At 39.6% G+C, this 25,919-nt stretch overlaps 1 protein-coding gene across 1 annotated transcript in view; it reads left to right on the forward strand.

Annotated features, from left to right (window-relative positions):
- The first annotated feature begins 3,675 nt into the window (after nucleotides 1-3,675).
- Nucleotides 3,676-25,919, forward strand: part of LOC141495918 (uncharacterized) — a 30,994-nt gene continuing 8,750 nt past the window's right edge. The window contains exons 1-4 of the mRNA XM_074197823.1: nucleotides 3,676-3,802; nucleotides 13,562-14,071; nucleotides 20,955-21,081; nucleotides 21,705-21,788. Of these exons, the coding sequence (XP_074053924.1) occupies nucleotides 13,676-14,071; nucleotides 20,955-21,081; nucleotides 21,705-21,788 (607 nt within the window). The 5' untranslated portion in view covers nucleotides 3,676-3,802; nucleotides 13,562-13,675. The remainder of the gene's footprint in view (nucleotides 3,803-13,561; nucleotides 14,072-20,954; nucleotides 21,082-21,704; nucleotides 21,789-25,919) is intronic.

Below are 25,919 nucleotides of genomic sequence, written 5' to 3' on the forward strand. Positions count from 1 at the left end.
ATCTATAAAGATAATACAGGATGTCCCAAAAGTCTAAGTCTTTTTAAATAATATCACTAATAACTGACATTCATATAGCACCAGATATTATATATATGTATATATATACATATATATATATATATATATATGAAATCTCATTTGATCCTTATATCAACACTGGGAGGTTGTTGACAGTATTATTTACAGGTGGGAAAACAGGTTAAATGATTTGCCCAGGCTCACACAATTATAATCTGAGGCTGGATTTGAACAGATCTTATGTAACAACTAGCTGCTTCTTACACTTTTCTTTGTTCAAGACTCAACCTTAAATGCCAGTTTTTGAATAAGGCATTTCCCACCACCTTCCTCCACTTGATGCCTTAACCTCCAAAGTTACCTTCTATTTAGTTTAAATCTTGAATACTCTGTGAAACCATATAACTCTAAAAAATAATTTTTAAAATTTTCTGAAATGTTTTAGAAAATAATATTTTGATATTTTAGTCTGAAGACTTTAATCTGAATGAAAAACCTTGTCTTTTTTTTTAGCTTTAAATGAAGTTTTTGCTTTTAGACTCAGTCAAGATCTGAAAGGAATTCCTTCTGAATCATCTTAAGGAGTAAATATCTTAGTTTTATCCAATGTGCTCCATTCTGTACCTGATCTTCAAGTTTTCCAGGAAGACTGATCCTCTATAATGGTGTATTTCTCAATTTCAACATTTCTACATTTCTGTTTAGTGAATCTAAAACCCTAAAACTAAACTGTGTACCCTTGTTTAATTGTGAATATCTGGTATATAAAAAGACATTTGTTGTAGGGTAAAGAATTTCAATTGGGAAGGAAACTTCTTTCAAGTATCAATTTTCTCCAGGCAGTAGTGATTGCATATTAAAAATATTTAGAAGGACAATTCCTTACAAGTAGAAATTGCTTACTACTATTACTAGGTCTGTATCCCAAAAGAGATAAAAAACAAAAAGGAGAAGGACCTATATGTATGAGAATATAGCAGCTCTTTTCTGGTTGCAGAGAATTAGAAATTCTATTTGGAGATGGGGAACAGGATAAGCTCTCAAAAGAGAAAACATCTGTGTCAGTGGTTGTGTCCAAGAGGTAGCTGGTAAAAAAGAGACCCTACCTGAGGCAGGGCTATGATGAAAAAGGAGGTACATGGCAGAATGGGAGTTTTAAGAAGGATAGAGTCTTTGGGCTTTAGAAGATCTTTTGCCTTTGAAGGAGTCCCACTTTAATAAAAGTTTTACACGTGTAGCATCCAGTACCTCCCCTCATACTTGAACCCTAGAAAGTGACCCCAACTTTAGAGCACTTTGTGGTTAAGCATCCACTCAAAAAAAAGCATAAAGTTCTACTGTTTCCTTTATTAAACTATGGAAAGGACTTGTGGGGTTCAAAGCAAAAGACATTTAATTAAACAATATGGCAAAATAATTTACAAAAATATTCCCCAGGGGTGGAGGACCTATAAGCAATAGTTTTGGTGGAATCAGGGGTGGGGTGGATAGATACTGGAGGGAGAATACAGGAAAGGATTTATGGACTAGTGTCTATAGCAATCTAGCATCCTGTTATGGTGGAGCTGGAGGAAGAGGTAAAATAGAATTGAGAACCCAATCCCTAACCTCTCTGCCCAAGTTTACATAGCTAGTAAAAAGAAAAAAAAAATCCTAAAGGGGTCATAGACTAAAAAAACTACCTAATAATGGATGTAATCAAGGGAAATTTCTCCAACCTCAATAATTCTGGCTAGACTACAGCTCAAGGGGCACCCCCTTCCCCGATGGGTCACTGGTGTTCTGGCTCAGCAAAAAGACAGGATGCTTTGGTATGATACAGAATTCTTTGGGTGTGCCTTTGATTACAAGGGGTTGGCTGTGTCAGTTGTATCAGAGAGGGCTGCCCCTAAGTCACAAACTTTTAAGGCTTGCTCAGTAAGCCTTAAAGTGCAATGGCTAGCTGATACACAACTTTCTCCCTAGATTTCCAGTGAAAAATTAAACTTTAACCTTTGTAATGCTTGCTGGCCTAGGTGAGTTTAAGGTTAGATTATAATGCTTTAGGTTAGTAATGATTCTGACATGATCATGTCCAGTCTTGGAGACGTCTTTGTAAATCCAAGAGGTTTGGAACTCCGGGGCCCCTCTGTTTGTGCTATTTGCCCTGGGTGTTGGGGGTTGGGTGGTGAGTTCCCAACCACTCTCTAATCACTACTGCCATGATTCCTGGAGGAAAGGTGACTGTCATCAGGAGAGGGACACAAGTACCCAGTGGAGGGGATTGAGTAATGCTTATTAAGAAAAAATGCTTCATGTTTTGATGTTTTAAGCATCAACCTCTTAGGGGAGTTATTAATGATGGTTATTGTAGAATCTGAAAGTTATAATGGGCTTCAGTGGCCACCTAGTCCAACCCATACACAAAGGGAACTTTCTATTATAATCCCCAACAAGTAGTCATTCAGCTTTTGCTTTCAGACTTTCAAGAGGAGGGGGAGGGGAAACCCAGACTCTTTTTGAACAGCTCTGAGAAAAGCTTTAATTAATTACTTTCAATGCAAGGAACAGATGTGCAATTTGAGATTTTACTCCACCTTGCTGTAGTGAAGGCAGAGATTATATAATAAATCACAAGAGGGAAGGGAAATCACAAAACATTTTGGGGATTTGAGTGGTTTTCTTGGAATAAGATGCATTAGCAGGACAGATACAAGAGTCCTTGAGTCCTGTGAAAATGGTTGTTGTTTAGTCTTGGAGGTACACTTTTATTATTTTGCTAGGGTACAGACCGGTTATAGTTTTCTGATACATTTCACTTGACACAGGCAAGCATAGGTCAGGGGAGGTGAGCACAGGTCAGGGAAAGAATGCAGGCTTGTCAGGTTAAATTATTCCAGAAGCTTCCTTCTCTCTGATTCCCAAGCCAGGGTTTGCCAGTGAAATGGGAGCTCTAAGAAACTCAAATGATCAGTATATTCATGATGTTAATGTGAAAATCCTAATTCTCTTCCCACTCTATATAGAGGCTGGTACTGAAACCAAGTCCATGCATGCATGGCTACACCCATTGTAGGGTTCTTGTCTCTCTGTCTCCCCATCTCCCTACCGTGCCACCACTTTTGGGCACAGAGGTGGCACCTGTTTTATTTACTTCTCCTGATGGATGTGTGGACTCTGATAGGAGCATGGATACACCCATTGTAGGGTTCTGTCTGTCTCCCGATTTCCCTATAGTGCCACCACTTTGGGGTCCACACAGAGGTGGCACTGTTTTATTTACCCCCCTTCTGATGTGTGTGGACTCTAATAGGGGCATGGATACACCCATTGTAGGGTTCTGTCTGTCTCCCGATTTCCCTATAGTGCCACCACTTTGGGGTCCACACAGAGGTGGCACCTGTTTTATCTACCCCCCTTCTGATGTGTGCGCGCTCTTTATGGACGAGGCTCAGGGCACTATAAAGGCTGGGTGGCATCGCCTTTATTACTATGGCCCCACCCTCGGGGGTCACAGCGGGGAAGTCGAGGCCGGGGGCGCGCGGGCTCCAGGGCCGGGCCTCCCGCCCCCTCGCCAAACCTCCCCCTCCCTCCCTCCCCCCTTAGCAAACGAGACGCCGCCGCCTCCCGGGCTCCTAGCGCGCAGCCGGAAACCGCCGCGGGGCCGGGGCGGCCGGGCGCCCACTTCCGGTCAGCCATTGTGGTTGTCCTCCCGCGAATGGCGGAGGGGTAACGTCCTGGGCCCTGCCCTTTCCTCTCCCTCCCCGTCGGGACCCTGGAGGTCGCGCAATCGTTCTTCCCCGTAAGTGTGGGCCCGGGGCCCGGGGCCCGGGGAAGGGGGCAGGCTGCGGCCAGGGGGCGTCGGAGGCCCGCGGGGGCCTCCCGGCCGGCCGGCAGGGGGCGGGCCGAGTCGCTCCCTCCTTCCCCTCCCACCCCGCCGCGGGAGGGGCCACCGCGGGGCCTGCCGGGAAGAGCCGCTCTCCAGCCCGCGCCCCGCCCCGCCCTCCTCGGCGCGGGGGGGCCCTCGGTGGAAGCCGGTGCAAACCGGCGTGAGCCGGTTTGGACTGGGTGCGGAGCCGCCCGCTCGGCTCGCCCCTCCCCCCGCCCCCGGACCCCCGAAGCCGACTTTGTCCTCCTTCCCGCCGCCGCCCCCCCGGCCTCGGTGCGGAGGAGGGAGTCTCGGTGACGCGCGTTGGCGGCCTTGACGTCTGTCCCCCCGAGGCGGCGGCGCGCCTGGGCCCGGCCAGCTTCCCCGCCATCGCTGGTCCCTCGGGAAGCGTGCCGGCGCCGTGGGGTTCGGAGAAAAGACAAAAGGATTATAATAATAATAACCATAAATAAAACAAAAAGGCAAACAAAGACGTGGCGGGAGAGAGGCCGCCCCGTACCCACAAGCACCGTAGGCAGGCCACACGGGGCCCCGCCTGGAGCCGGGGCGCGGGAGAAGATGCCAGACTGGGCGGGGCAGGCGAGGCAAAGCTCAGAATGCCCCCTCAAAATGAATATTAAAAATAAGCGAATCATGAATTTACGGTGAAAAGATAAGCGGAATTGAGGAAAGGAACAGCCAGGAGAGCAGCTCACTAACGGGCAGAGTACCCGGGAAAGGGAGGGGGTCCGAAGACTGGAGAGGGAGGAGGGGGCCCCCTGGAGAAGGGCTTTGAATGCTAAACAGGATTTTTTATTTGATTCTGGAGCTGATAGGAAGCCACTGGTGATTACTGAGCGCAGGGGTGACATGGTTAGATTATTATCCTTTTAAAATCAGCCCTCCTCCTCGTCCTGACTGCTCTGTTTTAGTTTAGCATGTCTCCAGCCTCCCTGCATTTTGGGAAGATTAATTTGACAGTTGAGTGGAGGATGGATTGGAGCAGGGAGAGTCTTCAAGCATTTTATAAAATCTGTACTTAGAGGGGACCATTTAATAGAGTTTTTGAACTGTAGAGCCAGAAAAATGTGTTTCCCAGATCACCAAGCTTCAAGTCTCCATGGCAATGTGTTAGCTAAAGACATTTGTAAATGATTAAAAAAAACAACAACAACAGGATTAAATAAATGCAGCAAATAACATTTTCTAGGAAGATAAGTTGAGAGAGACAGGTCCTAGTTTTGAATTCTTAGTATTGGATATTCTTGGGTTCCCTCTGCCTGGATCTCCCAAATAATCTCAAACTACCTAAGGGAACTTAATTCAGTAGATATTTATGGAGCATCTATTCCATGTAAGCAATTGGTAGGCTGTGATGAAGAAAAGGAAGAGATGACAAGATTTCTGCTTCAAAGAACTTAATTTTCTGGGGGATTTAAGCTTTGTACACAAATAAATATAAAAGGGCAGAATGTAATAACTCTAAGAGATTACAAGGTATAATGAGAATCTAGAAGTCGTAGAGATAATTTCCCACTGGAATGAACTGAGAAATCCTCAAGGAAGAAGTAGCATTTGAGTTTCAGTTTGAAGAATAGTAGTGGACTTGAGTTGTAGTGGCATGGGAATGGAATTGGAAAACATTTGGTTAATTCTTGCACACTAAGCCCTAGGAATACAAATAAAAAAATTGAGACTCTCAAGGAGCTCACTTTCTAATTTGAGGGGACAGTCCCGAAGGATGCTTGATGTTCAGTTCAAGGCAGATGGAATAGTCAGATAGTGCTTAGGTTTGAGGTGAAGAATCTGGGCAGTAACTGGGGAAGAGAGTGGGAATGAGTGGTAAAGGACATTTCTAGAAGAGGTGAGAATGTACATATACTGAGCACTGAGTTCATGCAAAGAACTCAGGTGAATGTCATTATAAAGGGCCTTGGCTGCCCAGAAGAGCAATCTGGACTTGGCTGTTGCAAATTGTATGGAGTCATAGCAGAATTGAGCAGGGGATCAAACTAATCATCAGAGTACATTAGACTTTGGGAGAGAATATTGAGATTGACAAATCTGAATATTGTAATGCTAGAGAGTTTGCAGAGATAAATTCAACAGAAATTGGTAATTGATTGGATGTGGAAGGTGAAAGATGAGTTGAAGAGGTTTAAAGTTTGTAGAGCTAGAGATACTAATAACTGAAACAGTAGGCAGGATGATCAAGATTTTTGTTTTGGATCTTTGGTCAGAGAAGTTCCCAGGTCCAGGAAACCAGTAACTGCAGGATGTGAGGATCTACCTCTTTTAAACCCTCTATGTGTAATTGAAGGGGGAATTGGATGGTGCTACCAGAGATCAGGGCTCTTGAAGTGAAGAACTCATGGTTCTGACCCCAAGGTGAAAAAAGCTCAGATTCTATTCACAGGCCTGCAAAGTTTATCACAGGTCTGCAAAGTTCAAACACTTTCTCAGATTAAACTTTTTCTAGAGAAACAAGTTGCTTAAGGACAGACTGAATAACAGAGGTCTAGGTGAGAATGCCTGAGGGAAAGAGAGAAAGAAAAACAGCTGTAAGAAGTCCAGTCTTGGAGCTGGGCCAATATTGTTAGTTATAATGGTCGTCCTTCATTCTTGAAAAAGATCATGACCTCAGGAAGGTGATGCTGTGACAGGCACATGACCTGAATTTGAGTGAAGGGGTGCTGTGCTAATTCACCAGTCTCACTGTCTCCTCCAAAGTGGCTAGATATAAATCAGGATGACTGGAGATGGGCCTGGATTTGAGGCAGTCAGGGTTAAGTAACCTACTCAAGGTCATACAGCTAGGTGGCCCCCTGGATAGAGCACTGGCCTTGGAGTTAGGAGAGTGGAAGATTGAATCAAAGAACAAAGACCTAAGAAAGAACTTAGAGGAAGGAAGAGAGAAGGAAGTGGCAGGGAGCCCAAGAGAGGAGAAGAAAAGGGTTAGATCAACACAAATCTGACCATATTGAAAGAGAGAAATGTGGCAGAGATGCCAGGAATCCATAGAGGAAAGAGACTCCTCCAGAGGACTTTGCTTTAAATGCCCTTGCTTTTCCATTGTGGGTAAGACAAGGGTGGTATTTGGGGATTGATTTAGCACCTCACTCCAGGTATTCTCCAATGTGTATGCCACAAGGGCAATGCCCAAGGATTGGCCAAAGCATGAGTGGTGTTCTACATACTAGTCTCTCCTGTCCTAAAGATCGTGACTTCAAGTCCACTGTAGCATTTTCCTGTGCCCTACTTCATAATTACATTGATGAATATCTACTACACATAATTTTAGAAGTATAGCACTTAGATGAGCAACATCTTATTATAGAAAGATCATAGGACTTAGAATCAGAAAAATTTAGTTTGGGTACTTGTTTAATTAATACTTAGCTGTATGCCCCTGGACCTCTTTGAATTCATTTCTCATTTTTAAAGTGGGGATTTACTTCATAGAGTCATGAGAAAAGCATTATGCACCATGTAAATGTGAAATATGATTTCTGATTTTAGAATTATCTTGTGTAGTATTTTATATTTTCTCACACATTTTTTTATTTAGCTACATGAAATTCCAGGAGGTAGAAAGAACTTCTGTCAGTTGCTAACTTCATTTTACAAATGGGGAAGCAGATTCAGGGAAGTCGAAGTACGTTATTCAAAATCATACATCAGCTAAATCTAGGTCTTCTGAATTTTGTCCAGAGTTCTCATCCTACCATCTCTTTCTGGTGGCCTCTTAAAATATCATATAAAAAGTGTCAGATAACTTTATTTTTTACTATTTGATTTCAAAATATATGAAGCAAGAGGAAAGTCTACGGGTTAAAGAATTAAAAAAAAGGACAGTGGAAAAAATTCCTGTTTCAGGTTTAGAGTCAATGATGGGAATAAAAATGGAAGTTATTGTCATTTCCTGTGTAAGCACTCAAGACAAACGAGTTCATGTCCTACCAAAACTACAAAAACTGAAAAGAACTCAGAGACAAAAAACCCTAAGCACCTAACAGAAGCTTATATACTCCCCTTGCAAAAGAACTGAATTTAGAGTTGCTATCAAGTCACATTAGATTGAAATCCTTTTCTCCCCCAGCGATATACCAAGTTATTCACAGATTTATGTTGCTAATCTGTGGTTTGGCCAGTGGTATTGAAGCAGGGCACAGGAAATGGCCATGTTGAACTTGAGGGTCACAACTTTTGGGACAGGAAAGGCTAGTGCCTAGAACCAAAGATTACCTGTCTTAGCCACTCCTTGAGGGACTGGCCCTGTGGCATTAACTATCAGAGAATACCTGGAGCCAGGTGCTAAACCACTCCCCAAACAACACTCTTGTCCAACCCACTATTCTTTCTTCTTTGCAGGATGGCCATGATCTTTCTCTGAGCTAGAACCAAGTGCTCTGGGCCTAGGCCAGGGCACTGCAGCCTCAGCTCCCCGTGACAGACTCACTGGAGTCTGTTTCCAGTCAGATCTTGGGGGGTTTTCTTTCTCTCTTTCCCTTCGTTATTCAGCCTGTCCTTAAACAACTTATTGCCTCTCCAAGAAAAAAGTTAAATCTGTGAACTTTGCAGGTTTGCATAATAAAAATCCTGAACTTTTCCATCTTTGGGGCTGGTTGTGAGGTTTTCACTTTCAAGAACTCTCATCTTTATATGAAGGCAACACCCACTTTCACTGACTCAGTGTCAACATAGAGAATGTCAATTTTATAAGTCTATGTGTGACTGCAGGAATCCATTTTTATTTGAGTTTGACACTACTAGTTTATATTTCTTTCCAAAAGGAAAATAGCTGAGGCTGCTGGACAAGCATTCTAGTGAATTCCTCCTAACTTTTCAGGAACCAGTACATTTAGCTTTCAGTACTATTTGTAGGTCTTGAACTCTTGGGGAAGGGAAATACTTGAGACTGTCAGCATCCTCTAATATTTTCAGCTTGTAATAGTAGAAATGACAAGATTTTTTAAAAAATTGATATTTTATTTTTTTATTTTTCTAGTTATATATTATAAAAGGTTTTCAATATTCATCCACTTGCATATTTATAAGGTACAAAAATTTTCTTCTGCCCTCCTCTCAGTGGCAAACAGTCTATTGAACATTGCACATGTACATTTGTGTATGGAGAATTAGGACTAAAGAAAACCATGGGATAATAAGGAAAAACATAAGGAAATTAAAAAAAGTGTACATCATGTTCATTCAGATTCTGTGGATTTTTGTTTTTGTTTTTTTTCCCCCCTATCTGGATGTAGATATCGAGATGACAAGATCTTAATCTCTTTTACCTTTCCCTCTTCCATTACATCTATGTGACTTTACCCCTTCTTGCACCTCTGATTTCAGGGGCCATGTGAACAATCCTTAAGTTTTTTTAAGGGAGATATTTCTTAAGAGCTTCCTGCCTGGGGGCAACTAGGTGTTCTACATGTCCTAGTGGATAGAGCATGGGCCCTGGAGTCAGGAGGACCTGAGTTCGAATCCAGCCTCAGACATTTAATAATTACGTAGCTGTGTGACCTTGGGCAAGTAACTTTTAACCCCCTTTGCCTTAAATAAAGAATTTTTAAAAAGAGCTTTCTGCCTTTCTCTAGAAGGCCATCATTCTGAACTCTTGAACTTGGTAACCTCTAAGACTTCTCTTTTCCCCAGAATCTCCCTTCTTTTTCTAAAATGCAGCCTAGAAGGCGGAAATCCTTTCTTCCCTACACAGAATGGTGGAATCAGAGAACATTGTACATGAAATCTTCTTGAAAAGAGTGGGTAAATACTAGACTTATTCTATGGAAAATATCATTACTTCTGCTGCTCCATAGTTAAGGCAGGGAAAGTCACACTCAAAAATTCTTGGTTCAGCCAAATAAATACTGGAAGAAACACATGTACTGCCTTTGTACTTTTGCCCCAAGTCAGTTCTTATGAGTTTGGGAGTGGGGGAAGGATTCCCTCCCCCCCCCCCCAGGCTCTTCAAGAACTCAAGTGTTTCAAATTCAGTCATTCAGGGTGTTAGGGATCCCTGTCAGTGTTAAGATAGATAATTTTTATTTGCGAATCAGATGAATATGCCATCCATGCCTTTTTCCAGGTTAATGGCTTAAAATGTAATACTACACAAAACCAGGTATAAGTCCCTGGGGCAATTTTCTGGAGAACTACCAAGTTGACAATGGAAAACCACTAATCATTCACTGTCTGAATTAATCTAATTGTACTGACATCTTACCTACCTCTCTCTGCAGATACTTTAACAAAAGCTTTATTGGCATCTAGGTATACTATACATACCTTCCATATTCTCCCAATCTACTAGTTCAGTAACCCTGTCAAAAAGGTAATGATGTTACTGTGGAATGAGCTGTCCTTGATGAAGCCAACTAGACATATACATATATATGTATACATATGTATGTATGTATGTATGTAGCAATGGGGTTAAGTGACTTGCCTGAGGTCACACAGCTAGGCAAGTATTTTTTTTCCTCTAATTTATTTATTTATTTTTGAATTTTACAATTTTTCCCCTAATCTCTCTTCCTTCCCCTCCACACTTTCCCCCCACAGAAGGCAGTCTGATAGTCTTTGCATTGTTTCCATGCATACATTGATCAAAACTGAATGTGTTGAGAGAGAAATCATCTCCTTAAGGAAAAAACAAAATACAAGATAGCAAGATTATATAATTTTTTTATTAGTTTTTTTTTTTTTGCGAGGCAAATGGGGTTAAGTGGCTTGCCCAAGACTACACACAGCTAAGTGATTATTAAGTGTCTGAGGCAAGATTTGAACTCAGGTACTCCTGACTCAGGGCCAGTGCTCTATCTACTGCTCCACCTAGCCACCCCATAATAACTAAAAAAAAAATAAAGGTAATAAATAGTCTTTGGTCTTTGTTCAAACTCTACAATTCTTTCTCTGGATACAGATGGTATTCTCCATTGCAGAGAGCCCCAAATTGTCCCGGACTGATGGAATGAATAAGTCCATCAAGGTTGATCATCATCACCCCCATGTTGCTATTAGGGTGTACAGTGTTCTTCTGATTCTGCTCATCTCACTCAGGATCAGTTCATGCAAATCCTTCCAGGGTTCCCTGAATTCCCAACCTTCCTGGTTTCTAATAGAACAGTAGTGTTCCATAACATACATATACCACAGTTTGTTAAGTCATTCCCCAATTGATGGACATTTATTCAATTTCCAATTCTTTGCCACCACAAACAGAGCTTCTATGAATATTTTTGTACAAGTAATGTTTTTACCCTTTATCATGATCTTTTCAGGGTATCCACCCAGTAGTGGTATTACAGCTAGGCAATTATTAAGCTATGAGTCTCATTTGAACTCAGGTCCTCCTCACTCCAGGCCCAATGCTCTATCCACTGTGCTACCTAGCTGCCCACCTTTAATGAATTGTTCTGGAATTTTTTTTCCCAGGAATTAAAATCAATTTCACATGCTTATGGTTTACAGTTTTTTCTTTCCCCTTTTGAAAATTTGAGCATTTGCCCTTCTCAAGTTTTGTTATCTTTCAATGACTCAGTGATCTAAGCAATCACATTAGGTTTTTATTTGTCTTTAAATTTTGTATCTTTCTTCCTTTCTTTCTTCCTTCCATTCTTTCTTTCTTTCTTTCTTTCTTTCTTTCTTTCTTTCTTTCTTTCTTTCTTTCTTTCTTTCTTTCTTTCTTTCTTTCTTTTTGCAAGGCACTGGGGTGTTAAGTGACTTGCCCAGGTTCACACAGCAAGGTAATTATTAAGTGTCCAAGACCAGATTTGAATTCAGGTCCTCCTGACTCCAGGCCCAGTGTGCCACTTCAATTTTGTATTTTTCAAAAAACAAATCTATCTTTTCCCCATTAAAAAAAAAGAACAACTATGTAAAGTCAAGCAAAAATATTTGCTAGTTCTTTTAGTGCCTGATGGTGCATAGTTAGTTCATTGGACTTGAATACATCTTGAATCCATCAAAAGCAGCTAGGTCCTTTCCTAACTATGTCTTATCTTGAGTATCAACTCCTCATTAGCCCTTTTGCCTTGTTTTCATTTCTAGTATAAAAGTCATTCTCCTTGGCAAAGAAAATAGAAACAAAATTATAACTGAATAACTTGGCCTTCTTCTATCTGTTGTCAGTTATCATTCTCTCATCCATTTGAAGTAGTAGTCCTAACCCTTCTTTGATCTTTTTTCCCCCTGAAATAGCTAAGCAAAACTTTTTTCTCATCTCCTTCTTTTTTCTGCATCAATATCAGTTTACCTTTTTATCAGACCATGCCATACTTTGATATTTGATCTTTGACTTGTCCTTGCTTTTCATCTTCTCCATCTTTTTTTTTTTTAGGATTTTTTTGCAAGGCAAATGGGGTTAAGTAGCTTTGCCCAAGGCCACAAAGCTAGGTAATTATTGTCTGAGGCCAGATTTGAACTCAGGTACTCCTGACTCCAGGGCCAGTGCTCTATCCACCTAGCCACCCCTATCTTCTCTATCTTCTAAAAAACCTGAGTTGGTTAGTAAGTTAGCTGTATAGCCACATTGATCTCTTTATGTAACTCCTGTTTTTCTTTCTTTGTTTCTTATGTCATCAAAATTATATTCTCAAGAATTCTGCAACCCTATTGAGACATCTCCTATAGAATTTTAGTCTATGAAATTTTTGTAGCTTTGTTCTAAACTTTATGAAATGTCTTTTCTTCCACATTTAGGTAGGACTTTTTTTTTTAAAGGGGGTAGCTAGGTGGTGCAATGGAGAGAGCACTGGCCCTGGAGTCAGTAGGACCTGAGTTCAAATCCAACTCCAGACACTTAGTAATTACCTGTGTGGCCTTGGGCAAGTCACTTAACCCCATTGCCTTGCAAAAAAAGCTAAAAACAAAAAAAAAAAGAGTACCAAAAATTTTATTTAAGGCAGTGGGTTTAAGTGACTTGTCCAAAGTTACACAGCTAAGCAATTATTAAATGTCTGAGGCTGGATTTGAACTCAGGACTTTCTGACTCCAGGGCCAGTGCTCTCTCCATTGCACCACCTAGCTGCCCCTAAATAGGGTTTTAATCATGTTATACTCTGCTTTTCTTTCTAATATCACAGTCTGGGGCGGGGGGGGAGGGGAGGTCAGACCCAATCAGGAACCTTTTTCTGGCCTCTTTACAAGTTACCAGTGGGCATGCCTTCACTCCAAAGGAAAAGATAGACTTATCAAATTGAACTCCATTGATTACTGCATTTATAGTATATTTTATAAGAATATGTTAGATGATTCCATAATAAAGTGACCACAGTTGAGACACTGTGAATAATGTCCAAAAAAAGATTTACTTTTGCAAGCAAATGGATTATTTCATTGGCAGAGACTAGGTAGTATGACTGTCCTTTTGTAAGTTATGAGCATTGTGAGAACCAGCATGGCTTAGTAGAGAACTAACTGGTCCTGTACTCAAGAAAACTGTGTTATAACCTGTCTTGGACTCTTCCTGCCATTAAAAGGGCTGGTCTCTGCCCCTTAGTTTTCTCATCTGTAAAATTGAGGGAATTTGACTAAATAGTGTTGTAAGGTCTCTTCCAGTTCCAAATCCATGATCTTATGGGAAACATTTTCTTTCCAGTGAAGATGACTTTGTTAGCCTGAACCTGAACTCTTTGTCACTTGGTTATTTCTCAAGGATAACAGTGATTTCTGATATCTCTGTAGGTGACATCATCCCAGGTTTGAGACATTCAAGACAAGGTTCTGAGACTAGAAGTCCAATCAGGGACTTTGGCTGATCAAGTTTCAACTATAGCCAGGTTCTGGTAAGAGGCTGTGATGACTGCAGAGGTGAGGAAAGCCCTTTGTCTGACCCCTCAGCTCTTGGGTTTCCAGGAGAAGAGGGACCACTCCTGGGGACCAGGATCAAGCCTGCAACCAGACAGTCAGATCAGCTGTGAAGTCTTTCGGCAACACTTTCGGCAGTTGTGTTACCATGAGACCTCTGGGCCACAGGAGGCCCTGAACCAATTGCGTGAACTTTGTAGCCAGTGGTTGAGGCCAGACATGAATACAAAGATGCAGATTCTGGAGCTGCTTGTGCTGGAGCAGTTCATCACCATCCTGCCTGGGAAGATCCGCACCTGGGTGCAACTGCATCATCCAGAAAATGGAGAGGAGGCAGTGGCCATGGTCAAGGATTTCCAGAGACATCTTGATGGACCAGGACAGAAGGTGAGAAGTAGGATCATTTATGGCAGAGTTAGGATGGCGTCCAGAACTCCTTTCTTTGCAGATGGAGTGGGTTTAAAAACAGGTTCTTCAAGTAAATACAACCTGAAGACATTTTACCTTCAGGTTTTCTGGATCTGCTGTGTGCCTTAGTCATAAAACCTATATTTGAGTCCCAGCTCTGTCACATGGTTGTGTGTGTGTACCTTTGAGCAAACTACAATTCATTTTTCCTCTTATTTATCTGTTTGTATTGTATTATAGTTTTATTTATTTTGTTAAACCATTTCTTAATTATATTTGTAAACATTTTAGATACTATTAATTTTTTGTTGTTGTTTTTGCAAGGCAATGCCAATAAGTGATGTGCCCAAGGTCACACAGCTAGGTAATTATTAAATTACCTAGGCAGGATTTGAATTCAGGTCCTCCTGACTCCATACCGTTAATTTTTTAAAACTTATTTTCAGTTACAAATTTTCTCCCTCCTTTCATTCCTCCTCCCCTCAATGAGAAAGTAAGAAATATGATACCCATTATACATATGAAATAATGCAAAACATATTCCACATTAGCCATTTCCCCTCATTTTTAAAATGAGAGTAATACTTTTTTTACCTACATTGTACTTTTGATATGAGAAATAAAGTTGTAACTATCAAAAATTCTTCACAATATAAGCAATAGTTATTTTGCATAGGAAATGGTTCTTATAGTAACTGAAATTTCTAGACTCATAGCTACAGAAGAGCATCATATGGCAGGTTTGGGTTAAATATGGTCATTTCCAAAATAGGAGATTTCAATCTGTCTGAAAAATGGAGATCCTTGCCTCTATCCAATACAGGTCTGAATAGATAGCATTACCACCTTACATTTGCATTGGAATTTATTTTCACTGAAGACAATGTAGTGTTTTGAAAAGAATTGTGATAATAATTAAAAACATTTGGGTTCTTGTCTGTGCTATTAATAATGGCTAGTTGTGTAATCTTTAACAAGTCAATTCTTCTGAGCCTCCATTTTTTGATTTGTAAAATGGCAAAATATTGTTCTACTTTTATAGCTGGAGGAATTTTAAGAATTATCTATTCCAAGTCTTTTGTGCTATAATGGAGGACACCAAGGCTCAGAAAGAGTTTGACTCATGAGGAAAGTGATTGGTAAGGAAGTAGTAAAAAATGTTACAGTCTTATTTTATTCTAATCAAAACACTGAGGTGGACAGGAGTAGTATTTTATTTCCATTTTGTATTAGTAGCTGAGAGTTGGGTTGCCAAAGTCTTTAAAACTGGGAGTGAAAATAACAACTGGCTTTTATGTAGAACTTTAAATTTGGAAAGTGCTTTATAAATATTAGTTCATTTGACCCATAGTTTTAGTTTATAAGGGGAAAACAGGATCAAAGAAGGAAAAGGACATTTGTTTGGACTGAGCTGACAACAGGGAGAGACACATTACTGCTTCATTCTTATTTTACTTGTTTTCTCTGTCAAGGAGAATGACCTTTGCACTAGAGGTGACAAAACAGAAATGGTTGGCCAAGACTTGATGCCCAAGATAAGTAAGAACACCATAAGAAAACCTCCAGTTGCCCTTGAGTTGCAGTTGAATTGTTGAAATCAAGATGAACTATGTCCTTGGATACTGAAAGAACTGGCAGATGTGATTGCTGAACCACTGTCAGTAATATTTGAAAGATCGTGGGCAATGGGAGACACACCACAAGGTTGAGAAGGGCAAATTTCCTCATTTTCAAAAAAAAGTGAAGAAAACAGACTGCAAATTATAGGTCAGTGAGCTTGACTTTGATTCCTAGGAAAAATCTAGAATGAATCATTAAATCCTGATAATTGGCAAACATCTGAAAAGAAAAACAATTATTTCAGAGAGCTAGCTAAGCATAGCTTTTTCCAGAACAACATACTAGACTAATTTCATTTTCTTTTTTGACCAGATTACAAAACTAGTAGATAAGAATATGCTGTGCATATCTGAGTTCCATTTTATTAAAGCTTTTGATAATTATTTCATCCTATTCTTGTGGAGAGGCAGATGTGTATGGGTAGGCCTGGTTGGTATGAATAATGAATCCCCTGAAGTGTTTACATGAATTCTAATTAGCATTATTTGATGTTATGATTATGTAAAATATGGTAATTGGTACTAGCTTAATGGAAACATACAGTGTGAATTTGAATAATGCCACCACTTCAAGGGGTTCATTATTCCTGCTAAACATAGCCCTTAGCAGTAGTAGATGATAATGCAGTTTGATAATTTCAGAGTTGGTTGAATGACTGGCCTCAGACTAGTTGGTTGTAATCATGTCATCATGGCAGGAGGTCCCCAGTGAAATACCCCAGCCAATGACCTTGGGCTCTGTGACATTTTAATCAATAACTTGGATGCAGTCTTAAGAGGCTTATCAAGTTTACTGATGATACAAAAGCTAAGAAAGATAGTTGAATGAGTTAGGATTCAGAAAAATCATGAAAGGCTAAAGCATTGGGCTGAATCTAACAGTGATTCATTGGGTATACTTATAAAGTCTTGCCCTTGAATATAGATGTTAAATTTCATAAATACATGAGGGCAAAGGCATAGTTAGAAGCTGAAAAAGATTTCTATATTTAAGTGGACCTGATGCTCAATAGGAGCCAGCAGTGTGTAATATAGCAATCAGAATTTGGGACCTGGTTAAGAGAGGCCTAGCCTTCAGGAATAGAGAACTAACAGTCCACTGGATACTTCATCTCCATTCTTGTATTCAGGTTTGGGTGCCACAATTTAAGAAGGCTGTTGATAATCAGGGAAGGCAGAATGGTGAAGGGCCAAAGGAGCAGAGGGCCACCAGGAGGGCCTCCATAGGAGGAGTGAATTGGTCCAGAGCAGATGGCCTGTGTCCTAGGAGAATCAGTTGGAGACGATGGACATGTTTAACATGGTAGAGAAGACTTAAGTTTATATAACATGCCAGTCTTAGAGTCAAGAGGACCTGGTTTCAAATCCTGCCTTTAATGCTAACTGTATCACTTAATATTTTAGTCATACTTCCTCATCTGTAAAATTAGTGTCTGTTAGATAGAGTCCCAAGCCTGGTGTCAGAAGACTCAAGTTCAAATCTGAACTCATATACTTCCTAGCTGGGTGACCCTGGGCAAGTCACTTCAATTGTTTGTTTTAGTTTTTTTTTTTATCTTAGTTTCTTAATCTGTAAAATGCAGATAATTCTAGCACTCAGATCCTAAGGTTATGGTAAAGATCAAATGAGATAATAATTGTAAAGTGTTTAGGACAGTATCTGGCACATAGTAAGCATAAAATTAATATGAGTTATTATTACCATTATATAATTTCTCTTCCATCCCCAGATCTATGATCTTAGCTATCTTCAGGCATATTTAGAGATGCAGTAGAAAAGACTTTACACTTGTTCAGTCTAGCCTCAGAGGATAGAATCAAAGATAATGGGGAGAAGTTACAAAGAGGCAATTTAGACTTAATGTTAGGCAAAATTTGAGCTGTCCAAAAAGTGGAATAGAGGCAGAGGCTGGAAGACCATTCATTGGGTATGTTCTCACTGGGATTCCTTTCACATATAAGTTGAGCTTGATTACTCCTGAGGTCCTTTCCAGTTCTTAGATTTTGTGATATATGTAATTCTGTGAAGATAGTTATTAAAGAATTATTCCTATTTTTCAGATCAAGAAACTGAGGCTCAAAGAGATTAAGGAACTTTAAAAGGAAAAATATGAAAGTAGGTTTCCAGACTCAAGAAGTGTTCATTGGATGACATTATTGCTGAAAATCAGATTTTCTGACTCAAAATTTTTTTCCATTCTAGAAAACCAGTATGTAATAAGAAATATTCTTGACTTACCAATGCAAAAATTTGTTAAAACATTAAAGAAAATTTTAATATTACATTCAAATTTAATATTACTGTTCAAATAGTTTAGTACCATGGAAAGAACTTACTCCCCCTTTTTTGTCAGGACCATGCTCTCTCATTTGTTATTGCTAAAGTTTTCCCAGACATATCTGTTGTTCAGTCATTTTCAGTCTTTCTGATTCTTCAGGACTCCGTTTGGTAAAGATACTAGAATGGTTTGTTGTTCTTTCTCCAACTTATTTTACAGATGAGTAATGGAGGCAAACAGGGGTAAGTGGCGTAAGTGGCTTGCCCAGAGGCACACAGCCAGTGAGTGTTTGAGCCTAGATTTGAACTCAGATTTTTTTTTTTTAGGTTTTTGCAAGGCAACCAGGGTTAAGTGGCTTGCCCAAGGCCACACAGCTAGGTAATTATTAAGTGTCTGAGGCCAGATTTGAACCCAGGTACTCCTGACTCCAGGGCCGGTGCTTTATCCACTGCACCACCTAGCCTCCCTGAACTCAGATTTTTCCAGGCCTGGTGCTCTATTCTCTGCACCACCAAATGTATATAGTAATGTAAGTAGAGCAAGGTTCCCAGAAGTAACTAGATCCAGGCTAAGAAGATAGAAGAAGGTGTTTAGTTTGTTTGTATTTAAGTGTACAGTAAGTATGAGATAGAGAAGAGATAAGATATATATAAGCATATACACATTTACATGTAATAACAAAATTTGATAAATTCTCATCTGGTTTGATGGTTAGCCTCTAAATAGTTGATTATGGTTTGGACTGATTGATAGAAATATAGATAGTTATAAATATTCATTCATTCATTTATTTATAAGTAGCTAAGTGGCACAATATTTAGAGCCCTGGATCTGGAGTCAGAAAGACCTAAATTCAAATCTCAGCTCAGATATTAAAACCTTTGCTGTTTCGGTTTTTTCATTTGTAAAATGGGATAATAGTCTGTTTTGTTATTTTAAAAAATGAGATGTTTGTAAAGCACTTTGCAAACTTGTGCTATCCTTATTGTCATTATTATTTCTTTTATTATATTAAAGGCAAGTTGAGGCAAAAACACTATTGATGGGTAGTTTCTTGCATAAGGCAGGCAATTAAGGAATGTTTGTTGAAACATGAGGTGATCAACATGACTTGCTCACTCCATCAGTGCAATGATCAGGGACAATTTTAGGGGATCCATGGTGGAGAATACCATCTGTATCCAGAAAAGGATCTATGGAGTCTAAATGAAGATCCAAGATTATGATCTTTAATTCTTAAAAAAGTTGTCTTATGTAATTATATTATTTTGCTATCTCTAATATTTTCTTTTTTCCTTAAAGGCATGTTTTTTTTCTCTCAACATATTCAGTTTTGATCTATGCATATCATGGAAACAAAATAAAGATTATCAGACTTCCTTCTGTTGGGGGGAGGGGGAGGAGAGGGAAGGGGAAAAATTGTAAAATTCAAAACCTTGCAAAAAATTGATTGGTAGAAACTACTATTGTATATAATTGGAAAACAAATAAAATATTTATATTTAAAAAAATAAATGTTTGTTGACATACTTTGAATTAAATTACAGTGTAGGGCAGAGACTAGATTGTAGTTGCCTGACACCAAAAGTCTAGTCTGTAGGACTAGAAGAGAGGAAAGACCACAGTCAGAGCTACCTAACAAGGTTCCAGGGAACTGTCAGACCCAGAGTAGAAAAATCACTGGGCTAAAAATCTAGAGAATCTGGAGGCAAGACCTTGTCATCTGACATTACTCCTATACTAGGGTCTTCAGTAGTTGTGAGTATTGTCCTCTTGCATTTTGTGGATGAGGAAACTGAGTCAGAATTGCTTAGGGTCACCTAATTAGTGACAAAAGTAAAATTTGAACCCTTCTCCTGCCATAAGGGCATGTTCCACTTTGATGTCTTAGGACTTAGAAACATTATTTGATTCTCACAGCAAAAATTACAAGTTCACCATATACCCTACCTCCCCTCACAGGATTGCTATGAGGGCAGAATGAGAAAATTTATGTGAAAATTTTGTGAAACACTGGTCCTGGAGTCAAGAGGACTTGTATAACCTTGGACAACTCACTTAACCCCATTACCTTGCAAAAAACAAAAAAAAATGCTTTGAAAAACTGGAAATCTATGAATATAAAAATAAAAATTTGCATCTACCCCCAGAAAAAGTAGTTTTCATGGCAGTTTCCTAAAGAAATTGGTAGGAAGGAATTAAAAAGGAATCCTGATAGGTCATCACCTGGATGCACCTATTGACTTTAAGATGCTCTTAAGCCTGCTGGGTATTGCAACCCATAGTCCTAGCTGCTGGGGAGGCCAAGGCTGATGGTTCTATTGGAGGGCTAAGCAGATAAAGTGACTGCACTATCTAATATCAAGAGGTCGAGCCCCCAGAAACACAGGACTACCAGGCTGCCTAAGGTGGGGTGAACTTGTTCTGGGCAGAAAAACAACAGGTTTAAACTTCTTCACAGATCAATATTGAGAAAGGACCTATAATGGCTGATAAACTTACGGTGTAGGTGAGATAGGGAGACTCAGCCTTCAAAAGACAAAATTCAATTTAATAAGCATTTATTAATTGCCAATTATATCCAAAGCACCCTCTTAGGGACTAAAGACGATACTAAGTTGACATAAGACAGAAACTTTTGTGAGCTACAGTCTAGTAGAATATTAATAGCTTATTTATTTGGCACATAATGATATGTATTTGTTTCTTTTAACCTCTAACATTCTTTGACTTGGCCTGGTCACAAATAGTTCATTCAGCTATCTGTCAGCAGTCTATTCCTTCTCTATGGGTTTGCTGAAAAACACTACGTGAACCTGATCTTCTATATCTCTTCCACACCCTCTTATAATTTCCAGCAGCAGATGTGCCACACACCCCCTTTCCTCCTCCCTGATGATGATGTAGGCCATTAGAAAGAAGCCCAGAAATAATACTTAGAATATCAAGAATTTATTGTTTCAGGATTTGGTGACATTTGAGGATATGTCTGTGGACTTCACTGGGAAGGAGTGGAAGAGTTCAGCACCTGTTCAGAGGGCCTTCTTTCGAGATTTGATGCTGGAGAATTATCAGGATGTAGTATCACTGGGTAATGATGCTATTGGCCCACTTTTAAATCTTTATTTAGGGCATTTCCTTTTGTTTCATGCATATTGCTAAATAGTTTCTGTTAATACTTCGAAGGGTTATTTTAATAAGAATCAGAAAGTTCTAAACTATTTTCAAGATTTTCTAGGTTCATAAAGAAGTAATGTCTCAGAAAATTATTTCTTAAAGTTTTTGGTATGTAAAAGTTTATTGATCCTTTGGAAACTTTACTTTATATCTAAATGGGCTAACATTCTCTACTCTTCTCTTTTCCTAAAGACCTTATTAGGGTACCCTTTCTCAGCTTTCCTAAGCCAACTATTTGCTTTTAGAATTTCCAGATAGTTTGCTATTGATTTTTCCTGCCTAACTAGGAAGGAGAGAATAAAAAAAGCTAATTTTGAATCTGGTTCTAAATCACTAGATTCTACATCAGCCTTCTTGGTTTCCAAGTCCCCTATCTCGGGGCTTGTACACCTCCCTCTTGCTTTCTCTGAGCATTTAATTGCCTTCTCTATATGTTCTTTCCAGACTTAGGGCATAAATAAATATCTGTGTTACCAATAATTATTCAGTCTCATTTTTCTTCTGTACAAATAGGATGTCTATTTTTGAAATCTATAGGGGTCTCCCAGAGAGAGGAAAAACCTTGGGGTCTAAGTCATCAGGAACCTCTGGACTTAGAAGATGGTAAAAGCACCTGTACAGGTGAGTGAGAGCGGACTCTCCTAGTCTTACTCCTTTATATCTTCACATTTATTTAGTTAATGGGATTTTTTATTTTTCTGGATTAGATGTGATTTCATTAGTATAAAGAACTCCCAATTAGGAAAGTCTACTATTACAAATTAATACCTTTGCTCAGAATCTTAAGAGAGTTGCCTGTGGCATTGAGAGTTCGTGGCTTGTCCATTCCCACAATCGTTAGGGGTCAGAAATGGAACTTGAATCCATGTCTTATTAACTCAAAAATCAGCTGCTATATCCACAATGCCTCAATGCTTATCATAAACTTAACCAACAACAACAAAAAAACCCACAAATAAATGTGTGTGTGTGTGTGTGTGTGTAAATAAATTAGACATAAAACTATTCAACTCTTTTCATTTAACAAAATGGAATTAAATTAACAGTCAAAAACGTGTCTGGTGCCTTTTTGAAAGTTCATTTCAAATTCATATTATTTTTGTGTGTGAGCCCATATGAGGCATATAATGAGACCTTAGCTTAATAATAGACCTGACTTTGTAGTTAAAAAAGTAAGCTCTGGCTCAGGCTGTGTTCAGGGTTAGGACTGGGTTTAAGGCCATATGAAAGGCATCACCCCATTAGGTTTGGAGTGTCTACCTCAAAGTCAGGAGGACCTAGGTTCAAGGCCCTCTTTGGACACATTCTGACTGTGGGCTTATCAAGACATTTCAACCACTTAATGTCCCATACAGTTCACTTATACCGTAGAAGTTGTAGAATAATTGCTGATCTTCAACGGTTGGGAGAAAGTTTCTTCACCAAGGAAGAAAGGCTTCCTGCCTCAATGAAATCATAGGTGTGGGTATAAATATATCATGTATGCCAATATATAATTATGTCTCTATAGAAAGAGATTTGTGAATTTAGAACTAATTCTAATGATTTTCCTTTTTTGTTTTGCATCACTTAATGTAGATCTTTCTATGCTTCTTTTCTGCCTCATTTATATCATTCTTTATGACATTTTAATATTCTATTACATTAACACATCATAATTTACTCAGTCATTATCCACTTAGTACAATTGTTTTCAAGTTTTACTATTACAAATAGAGAAATTGTAAATTTTTTTTACAGATAGGACCTTTCTGTGGTATAGATGAGAATAAAGTTCAGTTTTTAAAGTCATTGACTCAAAAGACAAGGTTAACCTGGATTTAGTGCTAGAAAGGACTTGAAGACTGTCTAATCTAGGCCCTCGTTTAGGAGACTGAAGCTCAGAGCAGTTAGTGATTGACCTACAGTCACCTAAATGTGATTGACCCATATTCCTTGGACTTGGAATCAAGTGAGACCTGGATTTGGACCCTGTCTCCAGGACATCTATGCTTGGTCATTTGTCTCTGAGCCTGAGTTTTCTCATAAATAATAATAGGGACAATAGTATTTGAAAGTCTAACTCACCAGGGGTATTTAAAGACAAATGAATTAACATATATAAAGCATTTTGCAAACCTCTATATATGCCAGCTATGGAGAGCATTGATTTTAGGATGACATACATGGCCACACTCTATGATGTTTGCCTTAATCTGCGGTTCAACCCAAAACTGGTCAAAAGCAGCTTGGGGCTGGGCAGAGGGCACTTGACTTGAGTTAGAGATGCTGGGTTCAAGACAACCTACAAGACAACCTCTTAGATTACTCACCTCATCACAAGGTTCTTGTGATGATTTGTGAAGTCCCTTTCAATTCCTCAGACTGTGATCCATCGTATTATTGGTGCCTCTTCCCCTATTGCTACTCTTCATGGAATTTTTTTTAATTTTATAATTTTTCCCTTAATTTTGCTTCCCCCCCCCCCACAGAAGGCAGTCTGATAGCCTTCACATTGTTTCCATGTTATACATTGATCAAATTTGAATGTGTTGAGAGAGAAATCATATCCTCAAGGAAAAAACAAAGCATAAGAGATAGCAAGATTACATAATAAGATAATTTTTTTTAATTAAAGGTAATATAGTCTTTGGTTGTTCAAACTCCACAATTCTTTCTCTGGATTCAGATGGTATTCTCCATTGCAGATACCCTAAAAGTGTCCCTGATTGTTGCACTGATGAAATGAGCAAGTCCATTAAGATTGATCATGTCCCCCATGGCTTCTAATAGAACAATATGTTCCATAACATACATATACCACAATTTATTTAGCTATTCCCCAATTGATAGACATTCACCCAATTTCTAATCCTTTGCCACCACAAACAGAGCTTCTATGAATATTTTTGTATGAAAGTTTTTCAATGACTATTTTCTTCCTTTGTTAAAATGTTGAAAATATTTAACTGAAAAATGTCATAGAATCTTAGAATCTGACAACTGGAAGATAGTTTGGTGTAGTAGGATGAGTAGCTTGACTAGGAGATAAAGGACTGATTGTTTCTTAGGCAAGAAACTATGTTTCTTAGGCAAGTCATTCTCCCTATATCTCAAGAATCTCATCTATAACAAGGATTTGAATCTTATTCCTTCAGCTGTGCTTAATTATGATATAGATTTGAGTACCCTCACTGAATTGTTCTTCCTTTAGAAAACTCTGGTTAAAATCCTGCCTTGGGGGTTATCTAGATGGTCCAGTGGATAGAGCACCAGCCCTGAGTCAGGAGTACCTGAGTTCAAATCCAGATGCAGACACTTAATAATTACCTGGCTGTGTGACCTTAGGCAATTCGCTTAACCCCATTGCCTTGGGGTGGGGGGGGAACCCTTGCCTTGGTACAGAGGAAAATAGTTGAGTAAAACCAACCAAAGGAGTGCCAGTGTCTGATAGTGCATTCAGTAGTTCACACCTAGAGTTTACTAGCTCTCTACTGAAAGAAGGAGGTATATGTCATCCTTTATCTTTCTTGAGGAACCAGTATTAGTAATTGCTTTTAATCTTGAGTTCAGATGCCTTTTAATGTTGTCTTTACTTTATTGTAGCCATTGTGTACTGCATATCATTCTCCTAGTTCTGCTTTTCCCATGTCCCATCAGTTCCTATAGGTATTCCCACATTTTAAAAAATTCCTTGTTGTCTCTTTTCCCTCTACAATACAATAATATGACATTACATGCATAAGCCACAATTTGTTTAGCCATTCTCAAATTGATAAAAACTGACTTCTTTCTCTTCTAAATATTTTGCTTTCCCAGAAAATGCTACCATGATATTAGGAACGTATGAGATCTTTCTTTTTGTCTTTGATCTCTTGGGAGTTTGTTCAGGATATGGGAATATTGGATCAGAAGGTTATGACTAGGTTTTTTTTTTTTTAGGTTTTTGCAAGGCAAATGGGGTTAAGTGGCTTGCCCAAGGCCACACAGCTAGGTAATTATTAAGTGTCTGAGACTGGATTTGAACCCAGGTACTCCTGACTCCAAGGCCGGTGCTTTATCCACTATGCCACCTAGCCGCCCCCTGATTTATAGCATTTTAAACATTTGATAGTTTATGATTTTTGTTTTGAAAATTATTTGTTCATAACCCTTAACCATTTATTTTTGGGGCAATGGTTCTTTGTCATATATTTGCATCAATTCCCAATCTATCTTGAGCATCAGACTTTTGTTAGAGATATTAGCAGAAAATACTTTGGAGGACAATAAAAGCTCCTCATTCGGGGGCGGAGCCAAGATGGCAACATGAAGGGATCGAGTCTTAGGAGCTCTCTGATAAAACTCATAAGCTAAGGACTCTAACTAAACTTTCGAGAGACAGAACCCACAAAGGGACCCAGTGAGGCAGTTCTCCTAGTCAAGGTAACCTGGAAAAGAGCAGAAAGGCTCTGTTCCCCTGGGTCAGAGGGGGTGGCCCGCCAGAAGTGTGGCCCGCCAGAGCCAAAGAACTTCAGCCTCCCAGAGGCAGCCCCAGTGCGCTGGGAGCCACTGCTCACAGCAGTGGGGGATTCTCCTGAGCTGCACCCCGGGGAGCACTGGGCACAAAGTGGGGGAACAGCAGGGGGACCTCTGCCAGAGGGAGCACATGGAGCCCAGCCCTCAGGGCACACAGCCAGCAGCTTGGTCTTTGGCAGCCCGGAAACAGAAGCAGGCAGAGCAGGTAAGCAGGAGCCCCCAGGGCATGAGCCCATTGAGCTGAGGGAGGCGAGT

Source organism: Macrotis lagotis, chromosome 8 (genome assembly GCF_037893015.1).
Source record: "Macrotis lagotis isolate mMagLag1 chromosome 8, bilby.v1.9.chrom.fasta, whole genome shotgun sequence".
NCBI lineage: Eukaryota > Metazoa > Chordata > Mammalia > Peramelemorphia > Peramelidae > Macrotis > Macrotis lagotis.